This window comes from Mustelus asterias, chromosome 1 (assembly GCF_964213995.1).
Source record: "Mustelus asterias chromosome 1, sMusAst1.hap1.1, whole genome shotgun sequence".
NCBI lineage: Eukaryota > Metazoa > Chordata > Chondrichthyes > Carcharhiniformes > Triakidae > Mustelus > Mustelus asterias.
The window spans coordinates 63,418,403-63,436,094 of NC_135801.1; the positions used below are offsets into that span (position 1 = coordinate 63,418,403).

General features: G+C 41.1%; 1 protein-coding gene across 2 annotated transcripts in view; it reads left to right on the plus strand.

The window, feature by feature from the left end:
• Positions 1-17,692, plus strand: part of klhl2 (kelch-like family member 2) — a 95,769-nt gene that overhangs the window by 60,619 nt on the left and 17,458 nt on the right. For both annotated transcript variants that reach the window (XM_078213388.1, XM_078213379.1), the window contains 3 exons: positions 14,946-15,062; positions 15,465-15,614; positions 16,213-16,330. In XM_078213388.1, coding sequence (XP_078069514.1) covers positions 14,946-15,062; positions 15,465-15,614; positions 16,213-16,330 — 385 coding nt within the window. The remainder of the gene's footprint in view (positions 1-14,945; positions 15,063-15,464; positions 15,615-16,212; positions 16,331-17,692) is intronic.

Sequence of the window (17,692 nt, forward strand, 5' to 3'; positions counted from 1 at the left end):
TGCTGCATTGTCTGAGGTGCCATCTTGCCCGGCTTGCCCATTTGCATGGATGTAAAAGACCACATGATATTTTAAAGGTGAGTATAGGAGTTCTCCCTGGTGTATTCACAACACTCAGTTAGCACCACTGAAACGGATCATATTGCTGATTGCAGGAGCTTGCAGTGCACAAATCTGTTGCCTAATTTCCTACATTACAACGGTGACTAAACTACTAATGTAGCTGTTAAACACTGATGTCTGGATGTCATGAAGGGTGCTATATAAATGCCAGCCTTTTTTTCCCCCACTATTTCTGAGAGTTGAGGGCAGAGGCTGAGAATGCTGTGACAAATGTCACTTTGACAGGAAGAATAGAAAAACAAAATATTAATCTAAATAATGTGAGACTGCAGAATAATGTGGTTCAGAAGGATCTGGGAGTCATAGAATCCCTACGGTGCAGGAGGAAGTCTGCACTGACCACAATCCCACCCAAGCTCTATTCCCATAACCCCATGTATTTAACCTGCTAATCCCCTTGACACTAGGGTCAATTTAACATTGCCAATCAACCTAACCTGCACATTTTTGGAGTGAGGGAGGAAACCGGAGTACGAGGAGGAAACCCATGCAGGCACATAGACAGTGACCCGAGGCCGGAATTGAACTGGGTCCCTGATGCTGTGAGGCAGAAGTGCTAACCACTGTGTCGCCCATACATGAGTCCTTATACGTGAATCACAATGAATAATATGTAGGCACGGTAAGTAATTAGGAAGGGAAATTGAATGTAGGCCTTTATTGTAAAGGGAATAGAATTTGGTGTAGATGTGATGGGCTGAAAGGTCACCTCCTACACTAACAATTCTATAACTAAAAGTAGGGAAGCCTTGCTACAACTACTGGGTGAAACCATATTTAGAGTACTTTGCATAGTTTTGGTCCTGTTACCTAAGGAGGAATATATGGAAGCAGTTCACAGAAGATTAACTGGGCTGTTTCCTGAGATGAAAGAATTGTCTTTTGTGGAAAGGTTGGGCTATGCCCATTGGAGTTAGGAAAAATGATAAGTGAGTCCTGAAAAGTGTTTAAATCAGGAGTTAGTCTCCTGTCAAATTCGAGTAATTTCTTGAATCTTCCATCTGGCTATGCAAAAGGGAAGCCTCAGAGGAGTACTGTGTAGTTCTCTGGGCCTGCAAGGAAAATGGTGGGTCACTTTGGTACCATAAGCTCTTTTGAGAAGGAAATTGAATGTTGGAGCTGCTATGTGGAGAGGTTTCAGTATTATGTACAGGCAAATAAAATCCCACTGCAACTTGTGGTCCCAACCTTTCTCAGCGCTATTGGAAGTAAAGCCTTCAACCTACTCCGCAGTTTGGCCCAGCCATAGAAGCCCAGTAACAAAACCCTCGAGCAGTTGGTGAAAGCCCTCGAGGAATATTATTCACCGAAACCACTAGTTGTTGCGTAACGGTTCAGGTTTCGTCGAAGAAATCAATTAGAGGATGAGAATATTTCACAGTTTGTAGCAGCCTTGAAGCATCTCGCAGAATATTGAGAGTTTGGTGATTATTGGACAATGCTCTGAGAAAGTTTGATCTGTGGGTTAAGAAATTAGGCAATCCAGTGACACTTGCTCTCTGAGCGCACTTTAAGCTTAAGAACAGCTCTTGAAATTGCAACCTTGATGGAACTCGCAGCTAGAGAAGCTTCACGGTTGGGAACCAGCACGAGAGTCCAGAGGATGGGCGCCACCACCCAGAGGAAACCTACCTGACTGCAGGTATGTCATCTACGTACTAGAACGGGCCATTCACCGGCTGAGTGTTGGAGCAAGAACTGTGGCAAGGTTGGGCATGTCGCAAGAGTCTTTTGATTTGATTTATTATTGTCACAGCTTGTTGGAAGGGATAAGGGTTCCCTGAAAAGAATGGTCAGAAAAAGAACTTGGACACTTTAAAAAGAGGAATTAGACCAATTCAGCTAAAATAATTTATAACATGGCTGACGAGAACAACAGCCGCCAGGAAGAGACGTTTCAGTGGTCTGGCAAAGAGCTAAGGTTGAACGTGTTACTGGTTCAAGGGGAACCACATCGATTTTGGGTATTCTTTACATGAGTGGGCAACGGGTCAAAATAGAAGTTAACACAGGTGTAGCTGTATCTTTAACCCCCGAGACAACATAGCAACAGACATTAAAGCATCTTCCCTTAAAGCCAGCAAATGTAATCTTAAGAACATGTGTGGAAGAAATTGTGCCATTGAAAGGCTACATCATCACACGATCATAGAATCTCTACAGTGCAGAATGAGGCCATTCAGCCCATTGAGTCTGCACTGACTACAATCCCACCCAGGGCCTATTCCCGTAACCCTATATACTTACCCTCCTAATCCCCTGACACTAGGTTCAATTTAGCATGGCCAATCAACCTAACCCACACATCTTGGACTGTGGGAGGAAACTGGAGCACCCGGAGGAAACCCATGCAGACACGAGAGCATGCAAACTTCACTCAGACAGTGACCTGAGGCCGGAATCGAACCCGGATCCATAGCGCTTGAGGCAGCAGTGCTAACCACTGTGCCACCATGCTGCACTGGTGGTCGTTGTCATCAAGTTGGAGCCGAGTGGACAAACGGCAGAGCTGCCTCTCCACGTGGTCTGAGGAATCTTCTCAGTGCCATTTGCAATTTGTCCGAAGGTTGAATGTTGTTGGAGTTGCAGTCAGCGAAGCATGCTCCTGACTTGCGCTTGGTAGAGGTGGACAGGTTTTGGGGAATGAACCAGCAACGATAGTGTGGAGTTGTGAGAAGTTTTGACCACATACTCAATGTGGTAACAGCAGGGCTGATTATTTTTGTGCCAGAAACTTCTGATTATCATTTTCATAACTCTCGGCAGGACACGTAAAATCTGAAGAACTTGGCAACAATTGGAACCATGTCATGATGATTTTGTTTGATTATGTAGAAAGGGAATTGTTCTCTCAAATTATAATTGACAAAAGAATGAAAGCAGATGGAAAATACAATGTAACAAAGAATGTTTTTCCCTTTTGAGAATTTGGCACTGGAAAGCAGCTTTTCAGATTGTAGTTCCTGGTTTGAAACACATTGGCATTTCATGTGGGAGTGGGGGGAGGAGGGGGAAAATGTTAGATAAAGGACTTGGGGAAAGTAAATCAAATCAAAATAGAGAAAAAATGCAATTGTGGGTGCAAACCTTTAAGAACCAAGATTTTGTTCTTGATGTTGGTCACTTTTGTTTTTGGACTGTCGGATCTTTTTGCTTCGCTATCTGTTCTACTGTCTAATCTATTTGTATGTTGTTCGTCTTTATTATGTCTTTTATTCTTCTTTGCAGTATCTGCTGATGAATTTGTCTCCAATTCATCATCTGTTTTTCATTTAAGTGCATTACTTTCCCACTTTGTGTTTTGCTCCTTTCCATCTTGATATGATTTAAATGCATGATTACATTTCATTTTCAGCCCTGACAAAGGATTATACCCAGAATGTTAACCAACACCCCCCCCCCCCCCCCCGCCCCCTGCTTTCTGTCGATTCCAATGTGTCACAGCAATGTCGTGAGCCTCATGATGATTTCCTAGCCTCAGAACTAGCTGGAAAGAATCCCCTCCAACCTTCCTACGTGGGGAATGCAGAGTTAGGATTCAAGACTGAACAAGATGGTAGTCCCTTCTTATGTCATTTTCAGTATATCCACACCAAGTTTGAAGACTTTAGTTAAACCAGGATTTCATATCACCAAAAATATATTGCTTTTGCAAGAACAACTTGAGTATAAATGGCACCTTTAGCATAGTAACAATGTCCCAGGGCCATTCACAGGACTCAATGAATATGAGACTGTGCCAGATAAAAAGACATCAAGCGTTTTCAGAGAGAGATTTTTAACTGGTGTCTTGAAGGAAGAGGGCTAAATGGAAAGTGTTGGGAAGGGAATTCCAGAGCTTGAGACCTAGGCAGCCACCAATGGGAAACAGTGAAAATTGGGGTTGTGCAAGAAGCTAGCATCGGAAAAGCACTCCGTTACATATAGTGCAGAGGAACAATGTCAGGATACAGGAAATGGAAGGTTTGCATGGCGGCCTTGCATTTTTAGATTCAAATCCAGCCCAAATTGGTGGGATGAAAATATCACCTGGCTGCAGGGACCCTTTGTAAAATGATGCAAACAGCTGAAACTGGTGGAAACCTGAAACACAGGCAGAAAATGCTGGAAGTACGCACCATCTCAGTTGTCATCTGTGGAGAACACAGACAATTTAATGATTTGGGTATATCTTTTCATTAATTTAAAACAAGCATGCATTTAAACAGTCAGAGCAAAGAGAAGGGGGTGTCAAGAAAAAAAGCACAGGAGAAGGGAAGGTTAGCTGGAGTCACTGGTAATGTGTTTGAAGCAAAGGCTATGATTGGATAGCTGAGGTAACCTTTATATTGGATGATTGGAAGAAGCAATAATTAAATATTAAAGACTTGAGAGAAAGATGAAATGGTTGCCTCAACAAAAAGTCAGCCATTCTGACACTCTCCTGTCCCCACACTGAACAGTATTAAGCTTCACATCTGAGCAAATTTGAGGCACTCAACTGTCCCACTGAGGAAAATCACCCACTGACCTCTTCCCTCCCATCATTCTTCTCTTTTCATTCTCTCCTCTCCCATTAGTGTCCTCTACCTTTCACTGCCCTCATTGAATTATCGAATCATCCTTTACCTCTGCTTAACCTGAAAAGTGCCCTTGGTCTTGACTTCTCATGTTCCGTGCCAAGAAAGATAGCTAATACTTCAAAACAAAAAATCTAGAAGCCAGATTAGATGGATTAATATGGACATGCATTACAGTGAGTAGCAGGGCCGTAGTAACATACCTGATGGGAAATATTTACAGCCATCGGGAGGGCTGAACTGACAATATTTTGTTTCAATTTTAAACCAAGCAATGGGCCCAGGCTGAGTGATAACACCCAACTGGAGATTCAACTTTATTTTTATTAACATGTGAAAGTGAGTGGGTGGGTATGTTATTTTGGGAGAGAGAAACAGGAAACAGGCTTGGAAAGAAAGGGGAAGGTTTGGAATGATAGATGGAAACAGTACAATTTGCCAGCCTGGAGGCAGTGAACTGATTGGAGAAGGCAGAGTACGAAGGGAGGCAAGTGGGGAAGGTGATTTAAAAATCGAACCGGTAGCTTGCAGGCAAACTCTGTTTAAAAATAAATAAATAAAGGAAAGAAGATGCTGGCAGAGTTGGAGACAACATTGAAGAGACCTTGTGCTTGAAGCCTGTAATTACACCCTGACGGGCAACAACTAACATAGAAAAATGACGTTTTGTCAGATTATGTGGTCAGCAGGAAGGAATGCCATTCCCTACTTAATCCTGAAAGCTGCCAACAAATCTTTTGCAGCGGAGACTTGTTCTCGTTCGGTGCAGCATCTTCTGCAAAGGATCTCTGGCATCATAAGCAAGGAAAAGAACAGTGGGGCTGTTCACCAACCAGATTGAAGAGTCCTCACTGAGACACACCGAGAGAAAGATTGTTTGCAGAGTGCCACTTCTAGTAATGCAACACAGGCCCATATTGATTTGTCAGGGGCCAGCAGTGCTGCTGGCTGCTACCAGCATGACCCTACCATGTTCTTCACCTGAAGAATGCAAAAACGATTGCTGTGTTGCCTACATCCAAGGAGTTAACATAAATCTGTGTAGCTATATGAACAAATTTAACCTCTGCAGACTAAACCAGGAAGTGTAAATCAGCTGCAAGTTATCTACAGAAAGTGAAATAAAGATTGGGAAAGACAGGTGTGATTAAGAGATAAAAGATACACTAAAGTTTCAAAAATAAATCTCCAATGCTTATTCATTTCTGAAGGAATGAGATTCCATATTTGTAAAGATAATTTTTTCAGGGACAGCTGGGTTGTTTGGAAATAATTAATGCTGTTGGAAATGTCTGAATGCACCAATCTTTTTGCTGTTTTTAATTGTGTGAATATGAGAGAGTACTGCAGTTTAATGCCAGTGCATTGATTTTAATTCTAAGTCTATTGGTGAATGCTGTTGCTGCACCCCCTGTGGAGGAGTGAATTGTCTTTGACAACTTCTGGATTTTTGTATTTAACTGCATCTACGGATCCCATAGGTGCTGACTGATTTTTTTCCCCCCATAATAGCAGTGGTGAGAGCAGTTAGCTTCACTGCTATTCTTAAAATTCTGGCCATTGAAAAATTTGCCACAAGAGCATGACTAATTATGACAACAAAAATGAATATGAAGTGTGTGCAATAAGCTATACCTATATCTAATTTATTCTGCTTCATTATTTAACATTTGCTTGATGTTTTACAACCAGACTGAGGTTTAATGTGATGTTCTATTGTTGAGAGTCAAAAATAGATTTTGTGAAAGCAAAATGATGATTACAGTAATTTGCCATGATTCACAGATTATTTTATTCAGTTTGCCAGTTCTGGCTGTTTTACCAATGACTTATTTCGTAATGTTAGGGAGGTAATTTTGAAGCTGTATGGAATTGGGACGTCTCTAGAAAAATGATCTAAAATATGAGAGCTGAAAAAATGTTTAAATATTGCTTATAAAGACTTGGAATTAAAATAGCAATATTGCTGAAAATGTTTAGCTACAGTATAAATGCTTATCTGTACGCTGCTGTTTTATTGGGAAACATTGTCAAAGTGTGGATGTAGAACCAACCCTTGCATCCAAGAGCAACAGTGCTTAAGTGGGACATGGAGAATGTAATTCATGTTCTCTGTTGAACAGTTGGTGGTTGATAAGTGCTACTTAGATGTGGAGGGAATTGAAGTCACTATGAAAGCTCATGAAATCCTGTATGCCAATGGAGTAAAAACCACAACTCCTAATCCTAGGAGTGCAGTCTCTTGTCTAACTGAAGGTTTGTGGGTGATCTATAGATTGAATGACAGCAAAGGTAATTCTTATTCATATCTGGGTTTGTGGATTTGCTGTCCAAACTCCCTTTTAGATAACTGAAAGAAGAAATCACTTATTTTGAGATTATTCTTTTTTACAAATATCCCTGGCTTGGAAAACACCCCTTGGGCAAACCTAAAATCCAGTATAATTAGAAATTTCCTTAGTCACAAAACCTAGAGCACGGTGGTAACACTGTTCCTATGACTGTAACTCTGACAGGTGAGCTTTTTAGATGGCGGGGGAGTGGAGGGCAGAATATGTAGTCTGAATGGACAGTGCCAGACCTTCCAAATGCAATTTGTCCATTCTTGGACGACTCCATGTGCTCTCATATTATTTTTAAATATGAGAGCACATGGAGAAGTCCAAAATCGGAAGTGCAATTTAATCTGTGGTATTGATCTAAATTCTTAAAGACAGTTGCAACAGATTGACAGGATGTACTGAATGTTCTGATACTGATTGCGTAACTTAAACATATCGGGTGGAATTTTCCCATCCCGCCCACCATGGGAATCCAAGCGGGCGGGGGCGGACCATGAAAAGGTCCGTTGACCTAGGGCGGGATTTTCCAGTCTTGCGGCGAGCGTGGCTGAAAAATCCTGCCCATAGTGTTGCTTGTAGCAGTGGTTTCTGCAGAAGCAGAATAACCAAGTGACTAAAATGGCACTCCTATGTGCACACACACCGTAGAAAGCCCAGTGCTTCTTTCGTAGAAATTCATAGGATCTTACAGTGCAGAAGGAGGTCATTTGGTCCATCGAGTCTGCATCGACCACGATCCCACCCAGGCCATATTCCCGTAGCCCATTTACCCTGCTAATCCCGCTGACACTAAGGTTCAATTTAGAATGGCCAATCAACCTAACCTGCCCATATTTGGGGTGTGGGAGGAAACCGGAGCACCCGGAGGAAACCCACACAGACACGGGGAGAACGTGCAAACTCCACACAGTGACCCAAGCCAGGAATCGAACCCAGGTCCCTGGCACTGTCATGCAGCAGTGCTAACTATTGTGCCACCATGCCGCCCAAAATAATTGAACAAATAATTATCGACAAGCCTCATGGGCATTGGATTTACCAATGTAACTGTTCAAGTTGGCTACCTTGAAGAATGTGAATTAAAATTGGGACAGTATAAAAGTATCTAAAGTTCTGAATTACATATTTTCCAATTGCGTAATGGTTGGTTGTTGCTAAATCTACCTTGCTATCTATATAAATGCTGCAGATTCATCAATAAAGGGAACTGGAATGTATCCATTTGAAGTGGCTTTGTTATATAAATTTTTGAGTTGAAGTGGGAGATCAGTACTGTATAGATGGGGTTAAGCATATTCCATTTAAATATCTTGCCACAAAATGGCATAGGCTTTAGTTCATGAAGTAAATTGCCTTCGTTATGCATGCGTGACTTTCTGAAGTGTTGTGTAGGTTGGTTGTCCTGTAGAGCTGCTAATTAGTAATTTGTTGGAGGCTGGTAGTTGCTATGACAGCACAGCGGCTGTCAGAATATGAATATTGTGTAATACGTTGATCTGTGCAGCTATAAAAGGTGAAACGTTGAATTTATTTATTTATGACTTTAATTTGGTATTCAGAAGAAAACAGATTTCGACATAGATTAATTAGTATACTTTTGGAAACGTTTTTTTATGGAGGGGCCAGGGGCATAAGCAATGCTGACTGTTTTCCCCCATCCTCTTGACAGAAATTCAAGTAGCTGGAGGTCTGAATTCCAGTTATCGACCAGCAATGACTTTCTAATCCACTTTCAGAGTGCAAGGGGTCACTGTGTTGCTTAGTGCAGAATTGATGGTGATACTGTGCTTCCAGTTAAATTACAGTGAAACTTAGTGTAATGATTTACATTATAAAATGTTGTCTCAACTTTGAACAAATTCTACAACCTTAGTATGGTTTTTAAACAACACTACCGTAATGCACATACCAGATTTGTACGTTAATTTGTACATTAATATTACATACAAATGAAATATTGCCAATATCTGCTGTTATCATAGATCTCAAGACTTTGCCAAATTGTTCTAAGCAAGTTAAATGATTTAACGTAATACTTGCCAAAGTCTAAATCTGCATTTTTACAATGTATTAAATTTTTAATCGTTATTAATTTGTAACTTCCCAATTCATCATGTCCTGATTTAGTGTATGATCATAACACAGAGGAAGATGGTTGTGATTGTTGGAAGCAAATCATCTCAGCAGATGCAGGAGTTCCTCAGGATAGTGTCCTAGCCCAACCATCTTCAGCTGCTTTGTCAATGATCTTCCCTCCATCAGAAGGTCAGAAGACAAAATGTTTGCTGATGGTTGCATTTGAAACTCCTGAGGTACTGAAACAGTCTCAGTCTATGTTTAAGGACATAGACAACATTCGGGGTTGCACTGACAGTGGCAAATAATACTTGCAAAGAGAGAGTTTAACCACCTAATCTTGACATTCAAATTACATTGCTGGCTTCAAACTTCCCCACTATCATCATTCTGGGAGTCACCATTAGACTAGACACACAAATACCATGGCTATAATTCGAGATGCAAGGCTAAGTTCTGCGTCGTGACGATCCTCTTCCAGCTGGTCTCCCTGTTGCAGTGCAGTGTTGTGCAGAATGCAGCAGACGATGATAATGCGGGAGACACACTCAGGGCCATACTGGAGGGCACCTCCAGAGCGGTCCAGGCACCTTGAGCAGGCCTGTGCAATGCTGTACTGTGGACTGGGTGGCAGCTTGGGCCTCGGTCTCGGGCCTCCGCACTGGCGTCATCAGCCATGACCTCAGCGGGTAGCCCTTGTCCCTCACCAGCCATCCCGGCAGCCTGGGCTGGTCTTTAAAGAGCCCAGGGATATCCGACTGCCTGAGCACAAAGCTATCGTGGACACTCCCTGGGTGGCATGCACAGAGCTGCATGATGATCATCCTGTGGTCACAGACTCTTTGGGCGTTGAGGGAGTGAAACCCCTTTCTGTTGACGGATGGTTGCCCCATACCTCGTGGGTACTGCAGGGCAATGTATATCCCATCCACTGTCCCCTGGACCTGGGGCATCCCGGCAATGGTAGTGAAGCCTGCAACCTGGGCCCCCTGCTGACACTGACCAACATCAAAATGTATGTCTTGGCCTGCCCGGGTGAACAAGGCACCTGTCACCTGGTGAACACATCTGTACTGAGGCCTGTGAGATCCCACATAGGTCGCCACTGGGTGACTGGAATGACCCTGTCGCATCGACAGGGATGGGAGTATCGCCCCCAATATGCCTGCTCAGCTGAACCCAAAAAAAACCCTAAGCCACTATGACAAAGCGTTCTAGCCAGCATTTGTCCGTCAAACAATTGGAACAGATTATTTATCTACTTTGGTGTTTGTACGTATCTACTTTGTTATAATATTCTGTCATGCCTGCCTACATAATAACAATGTCTGCGCATAATAGAATAATTCATAATATGTATAGTGCTTTTGCCTTGTAGATGTGAAAGAACATTTGGTACCAAGACAGAGACCATCTGTTTAGCTGCCTCCCTTTTTTATGCACACCTAGCCAAATCTCCATCACTATTTCTCTCCCAGCTCATCTCATCTAATTTAAGACTTGCCTCCTACTCCTCCAACATCATTCTCAGTAAACTGCTGAGCACGCAGCTTCCTTCCTGGCCTCCATATTAGCTGGCATTTTAAGTAGTTTCAGCACCACCAGTGCACAATGGCAGTACTGTGTACCACAGCAACTTGCTAAGTCCCCTTCAACAGCTTCTTCCAAACCCACGACGACTTGCTTCTAAGAAGGACAGAGGCAGGAGACAGATGGGAACACCACTACCTGCAAGTTCCTCTCCAAGTCATTCATTGTCCTAACGTGGAAATATATTGTTCTTTTACTGTCACTGGGTCAAGATCCTGGAACTTCATTCCTAACAAGACTAAGCATGTACCCACACCACATAGATTGAAGCAGTTCGGTGAAGTGGTTCATCACCAATTTCTCAAGGATAATTAAGGATGGGCAACAAACGCTAGCCTTACCAGAGATGCTCGCATCTCAAGAATGGGGGAAAATAAACTTCTCATATACTATCCAGTTCTCTTTCCCCCATTCCCTTCAGAATTGTTGCCATCATATGCCTTCTCAAAGAACCCACCCATGACATCTCTGTCATTGGAAAGTACCACTTAAATCTTCCTTTCCTCTAAGAGCCTTGAATGAGTTATTACTTTCCAGATTCATATTCAGCTCTTCCGTGACTCCCTATTTGAAAACCAATCGGGCTTCTGCCCCATATAAACCTGGAAAGGGAAGGACCATTACCAACTTGACAGAGAAGAAAAAGGGATACTCTGGCATGTGGGTTGTTTGAATATGGGCAACTGATGGAGGGGTGTGGTGGCAGTGGCATTGACAGGGCTTTGAGAGCAGTATTCGCCACAGGGCAATGGCCTCAAATATGGAGCAGGCCTGTGAAATAGAGGCCAGTATGGATCTTTGGGAATGCTATGTGCCGCATTATCCAAATCAGGGAGCGCACCTCCCTCCCAACCACATTACCTCCAATTTTGTGCACTAAGAGCGTCAGATTCTTTTTTTCTTCCCTGGGTTTTTAATCACATGAATGTAGGATAGCTAGAACTGTACAATGTTCCAACTATGGTCTCACCAATGATTTGTTTTGATTTGAAATCAAATATTCCTAAGATCCATACTGTTCCAGGCTTTCTTTTCTAGGGCATTGCTTTTAGTTCACCTTTTAAAATATTGCTGTCATTTATTAGCGCTAGTTTTGTTGATCAAAAGTAGTTAATTATCACTGCCTTTGTGCTTGAATCCATGGTTTCAAAGGTTGTATTTTTTGAGACAGATTCTAATTGCAAAGGAAACTGAGCCTTTCAGTTTCTAAGGAAACTAGGACAGTAACTGAGATTGGAAACCAAAACTTGTGGGAGATAGAAAATGGTTGAAACTGTACAAGGACACCCAAGCCATTAGGACTCAGGATGATGATTCTTGTGGTGCAGAACAGGCAGGCTGAAGTAGACAGACAAGTTCCAGAAGCTGAGAATAGGCAAATTGTAGTTAATTTGAGTAAGGCATAGAGTTTTGAAGGGCTTTGTGACTCAGATTGATGATGTATATATTGAGTGAACCACTTGAGCCAATTTGTGAAAGCTGTCTTAGTTGTATCTGTCATTTAATATGTAATTTATAAGTTGTTAATCGGCCACAATTTGGCTGTTAACACATGTTTAACTTAGCTTTGTGTTTTAGATTGTAGCTGGTTACCCAAGATAGTACTTGGTGTTTGCTTTATTTGACTCTTGTATAGTGGGGAAAAAAATGATCAAATGTGGAATCTTATGGCTTCATTCTTTCAGTAAGTGGGATTTCGGATTTATTTTTGTTTAAAGAAGTTACTGGTCTTGACTAAGATCGGAACTTTTCTTCCCCCCCCTTAAGTTGCCATCTGCTTTAAATGAATAATAAATTCTGCAATCCTTTTAATGTATTAGCCACGTATAACTATTTGCCAAATGAACCATTGGATGTTCCAGGAGACGCATAATTTTCTAATTTAGGCAAAGACGCTCTCATTGTGTTATATGTTGACTCCAATAGAAAGAATGGACTGGATTGTATGGTTGTAATAATAGTGAAACTGTCAGCATTTTCCAGCTGTTATTACAACTGTCAAACTGCCAGCAGCTTCTGGTATCTGCATATATGCATTCAAACATGGCAATCCAGAAGTTGCTGTCAGTGATTCCCTGATCCTCTCTAGGATGTGCTACTGAAGTCCCTGCAGTCTTTTTTGTTGTGAACTTTAATCTTTACACTTAGTTTTGCTCTTAGAAACCTTTGGAAAAAGTTTCTACCTGTTCAGTAAGGTATAACTGGGAATTTGTTCATACTTATTGCTGAACAACCTCTTTGGGGTGAAAAACTAAATTCATAATAATGTCAAATTTCTCCATTATAATAATTTGATAGATTTTTAAATATAAAAATTATATATTCTTAAAGTTCCAAGTTTTGGCTTTTACCTTAATCCAATTTACATGTCCCAACCTTAATTTCATCCACTGGAAAAACATGAAAGATGTTTTACTACTTTGTTTGCTGTCTGTGACATTTCTTCAATGTTGTTGATTACTCATGCTTGATGCACACTCAAGTAGATTGACATTTTGAGCATGCTACCATTGAAAGATTACGCCAATGAGACACCATTTCTGAATGAAACTGAGCCTCATGTTTCCATATTTGCCACGGAGGGTGGAAGCCAGCCAAAGTGATCAGCAAGCAAACCACAATTCATGTAGTATAGCACAATCATTTATTATGATGAAGCCATAGACATGCGAAACTTCGGTAGTGGATGAAGTTGGATCCCCGGAATTATTGTCTCTAAGACTGGACTCCTTTCATACCAAGTGAAGGGATGGATCGTTCGTAAACACGTGGACCACTTGAGAAGTACAGAGATGCTGCAGCAGTTAGTGCTGCCATCAAGAAATGTCTTTGGACCCGTAAACACCGAAGTCCTGCTCGGCCTGTTATAGATATAACTGATGTCTCCATGAAGGAAAATAGTGATGAGTCTCCTATGCCAGGAGTGGTACCTGTTATTGCAGTTTCTGTTAGCTTTGATCCTGTGGAAGCATCTCGGACAACATGGAACAGAAAACCCCCTCAAAAACTCAACTTCTAACTGTACAACTCATGTACATAATGTTTAGTTAGTATTTGGGATGGAGTGAATTAGTTATTGAAGATTGTATAAAGGAGTTAAAGGGGGAGGGATATGGTGATTTTCCCTTTAAGGGCAACACAGCAGAGTAAGGGTCACCTAGCCTGGGTGATCAATCAGGAGTGTGGAATCCCGTGGTGAGAGGCTCCTAGGCAGATACATTCTGGAGGAGCTGGCTACAGCCATGCGGCTGCTGTACAATTCTTATTAATAAGTACCTTTTGTGTTCACTTAGAAGTATGTGAAAGTACATTTTTACAGTAGCCTATTCAATTACATCAATGCTGCTGGATGCCAGAGACCGTCTACAATTGGTGCCAGATTTGAATTAATCTCTGAAATCCACTCCACTGCAATTGATGAATCTTAGTGGGCAGCTTTTCTTTGAGATCATTTACTTTGCTGCTGACTGCAAAATCTGGACAAAGCTGCAAGTAAATTTCTGATGAGAAATTTAAATCTGGTCATGTCATTAAATTGCAATGATTTAATTTTCTGAAAATGTATTGCTACCTCTCATACTCTCCATTATGTTTCATGCATTATATGTCTTTCATTTGCGTGCCCTCATGCGTTTGGTATCCATCTCCTTACTTTCATTCTGTATTCATTTTTGGTGAATTTAAGGGGCTTGTACTCTTTCTGGAGTGTTTTGATGTCAAAGGGCACTGTCGAGTGCTCACAGATGAGCTTTGTAATTTTGGTATATTTCAAACTGACCCTACAAGTTAATTCCAGAAGATTGTTTGATCTGTCTATTTGTGACTGGGCAGTGTCTCCTAGTTGTTGCATTCCATACTTTTTCTGCATTTCTTAGCTTGAAATCATTTGAGCGAGCCTCATCCATGGTCTGATTATTACACTTCAAAACTTAAAGGGACAGGAATGGGATTTGTTTGCTCTAGTTGGTATTTTGAAAACTGAGGATGGAGAAGTCAGGCAAGGAGTGTTCAATGAAATCAAAGCCTTCATTTTAAAAAATCTATAATTTGTACTAATTAATGTTTTCTATAACTATGATATTGTCTTCAGTTGGAGAGTGGAACAGGATGGGGATTTGTGTCTTGAGTGTTTTTTTTCTGAAAAAGTTCCCCTACAGCGTGATTTGAAACCCACAGGTCTGAGATAATTTGTAGTGGACAAAACAATTGGTTAAAATGCTGCACAGTAATGCTAATCCATCATTAACTCAATCAGGTTTTTGAAGCAACCATCTCCTGGGTGAAGCACGATAAGGAACCTCGGCAGGAGCACATGGCCCGACTGATGGAACATGTCCGGCTGCCCCTTCTTACACGTGAATACTTGGTGCAGGTAACGTTACTGTATTGAAGTTAAATTATGGCCTTCAAGGGTCAAATCATTGTGAATTAAATTATTGAAAGTTGCACATAATTAAGGTCAGATCTTTTACATTACCCTCGTGGGGATTAAATTAAGATGAGCCGTTTTATCTTTCTGCATCCATCCCCCTAAAAATAGAGACAGTATAACCATATCACAGCAGTCTCTCAGTGTACTGATAAGCTGCAGCAGACAGGAAATATGCGAGTGTTCTGTAGGAGAGCTGGAATCAAATAGCTGGTGGTGGTTTCACCAGATTATTGACAAAACTATTTTTATCGGATAAAGGGGCAGAAGACTTTTAAGAGTAATGTGCTAAACGTTATTCTAAACTTGATTATGGCATTTATTCCTATTGATTTTATTTAACAGAGAGTGGAAGAGGAGACACTGGTTAAAAATAGTAATGCATGCAAAGATTACCTCATCGAAGCGATGAAGTATCATTTGCTTCCGGCTGATCAACGTGCATTGATGAAAACAACCAGAACAAGATTAAGAACGCCAGTCAGCCTTCCGAAGGTATGTGATTCTCAATATCCCAGTTGTTGTGCAATCAAACACATTAATTATTGCCACATCCACACAACTTTGATCAGACTTCATAAACATTCTTGCTACCAACTTCCCTTTAATTTACCCCAGCTGTAAGTGTTCAGCCAAATATCATCCTCTTTGAGTTTCCATGCACAGGACTATCTAGGAGTGAATCAAATCATAATACTGTAGATTGCCAGATTGGCTAAATTGATGATATAACTGCTTGCATCTTCTATTACAGAAAGCCATATAAATTTTTGTGACAAAATCAGGGCAGGATATTAAGGCAAGTTTCATTAATAACCATTTAGACTACATATCAAAATAATGTAACATATATTGTGTTTTCCTCATTCTAACAATTGATGGAGAGATTTTTTTTCTCTCTTTTTTTTACCCTCCTTTGCTTTTTGAATAACTGCATGAGTTTAGTTGAGGGAAGAGCACTTTCACAGTATGGGTGTATTGGATCTTAGTTTTTTTTTCCTTACCAAAAGTTAAAAAAAAATGAAGCTAATGATTTCTTCTGCAGCTTAAGATGTCATGCAAAAGTTTAACTGAACATCACTTTAAATTTCAGGTGCTGGTAGTGGTTGGTGGTCAGGCTCCTAAAGCTATCCGTAGTGTGGAGTGTTATGATTTTGCGGAGGAACGTTGGTACCAAGTTGCCGAACTTCCCTCTCGGAGGTGCAGAGCAGGTAGACAAACAATACTTGGCTTTGAATGTACCTGACTTCAGATTTAAAGTGCTCCTAATAATGCCTCTGATAACCTATCACTTTGTTTATTTTATTTATATATTTTATTTATTTGTTATGGTCACAAGTAGGCTTACATTAACACTGCAATGAAGTTACTGTGAAAATCCACTAGTCACCACACTCCGGCACCTGTTCGGGTATACTGAGGGAGAATTTAGCATGCCCAATGCACTTAACCTTTCAGACTGTGGGAGAAAACTAGAGCACCTGGAGGAAACTCGCACAGACACGGGGGTGACCCAAGTCGGGAATCGAAGCCAGGTCCCTGGCCCTGAGAGGCAGCAGTGCTAGTCACTGTGCCACCGTGCCATCCATGACCCAGTGATTGGTGAGCTGTCCTAATATCGCTTCACGTAGCTGGAAGTCCAGTTTTGTTTGATGACACTTCATAGGTTGCAAGGAGATGGAAGCACCTTGGGTTGTTTTTGCTATGTTGAAAGCCGCACGTAAATGCAAGTTGTGTCACAATCATTGAAGTTATATTCTGAGGAACTGATATATCTTTAGTTTCTAGGCTGAGTATGCTTTGAAACAAGATTTTTTTAATGCAGCAAAATTGGCAATTAACTGCCACAGTAATACACTAGAAAGGAAGTATTTGTTTTGTATGATGCCTAATCCCATAAAGCATATAATGCGCAGGCATCATTATTATATTGCGGTGTATGGCAGCTGATTTGCTGTCTGCAATAGAAAGCGTTGAATGACCAGTTAGTTTATTTTTAATAGGAGCGGCTGAGGGAAGAATGTTGGTCAGGATATTAGGCGGTCTACTTCTCTTCAAATAGTCTTTAAAATATAACCAAAGCGCCAGAACAAGGAAATTGAATCTCAGTTAAAAGATTAGAAGCAGGACACCTCTTGTTAATATAACATTCCTTCAGTATTGAACAGATGCATAAGCCTAAATTATGTGTTTGAGACCTTGAGTGGAACTTTAACCCGCAGCCTCGTTACTTGGAGCTGAAATTGACACTTGAAGCTGAGACTTAAAGCCCATTGTATAGGACTCTTAACTCGACCTTGGACTTATGGTACAAAAGCTTGGGGGTGCTCGATGCTGATAGTGGGTATCAAAAATTGGAGCATATATCATTTCCTTTACAGGACATAATTTGGGGAAAAACTCTGAAAACTCCTCAAGGTTTCCTAATAATTCTCTGATTTATGTTAGCCAAATTATAGTCAAAAGCAAACTGAAATTATCAACATATGAAATATATAATAAAGCTGTGTTTTTGTTATAATCCTTGTTCATTCATGGACGTGCTGTGTTCATTATTCAATTTGACAATGTTA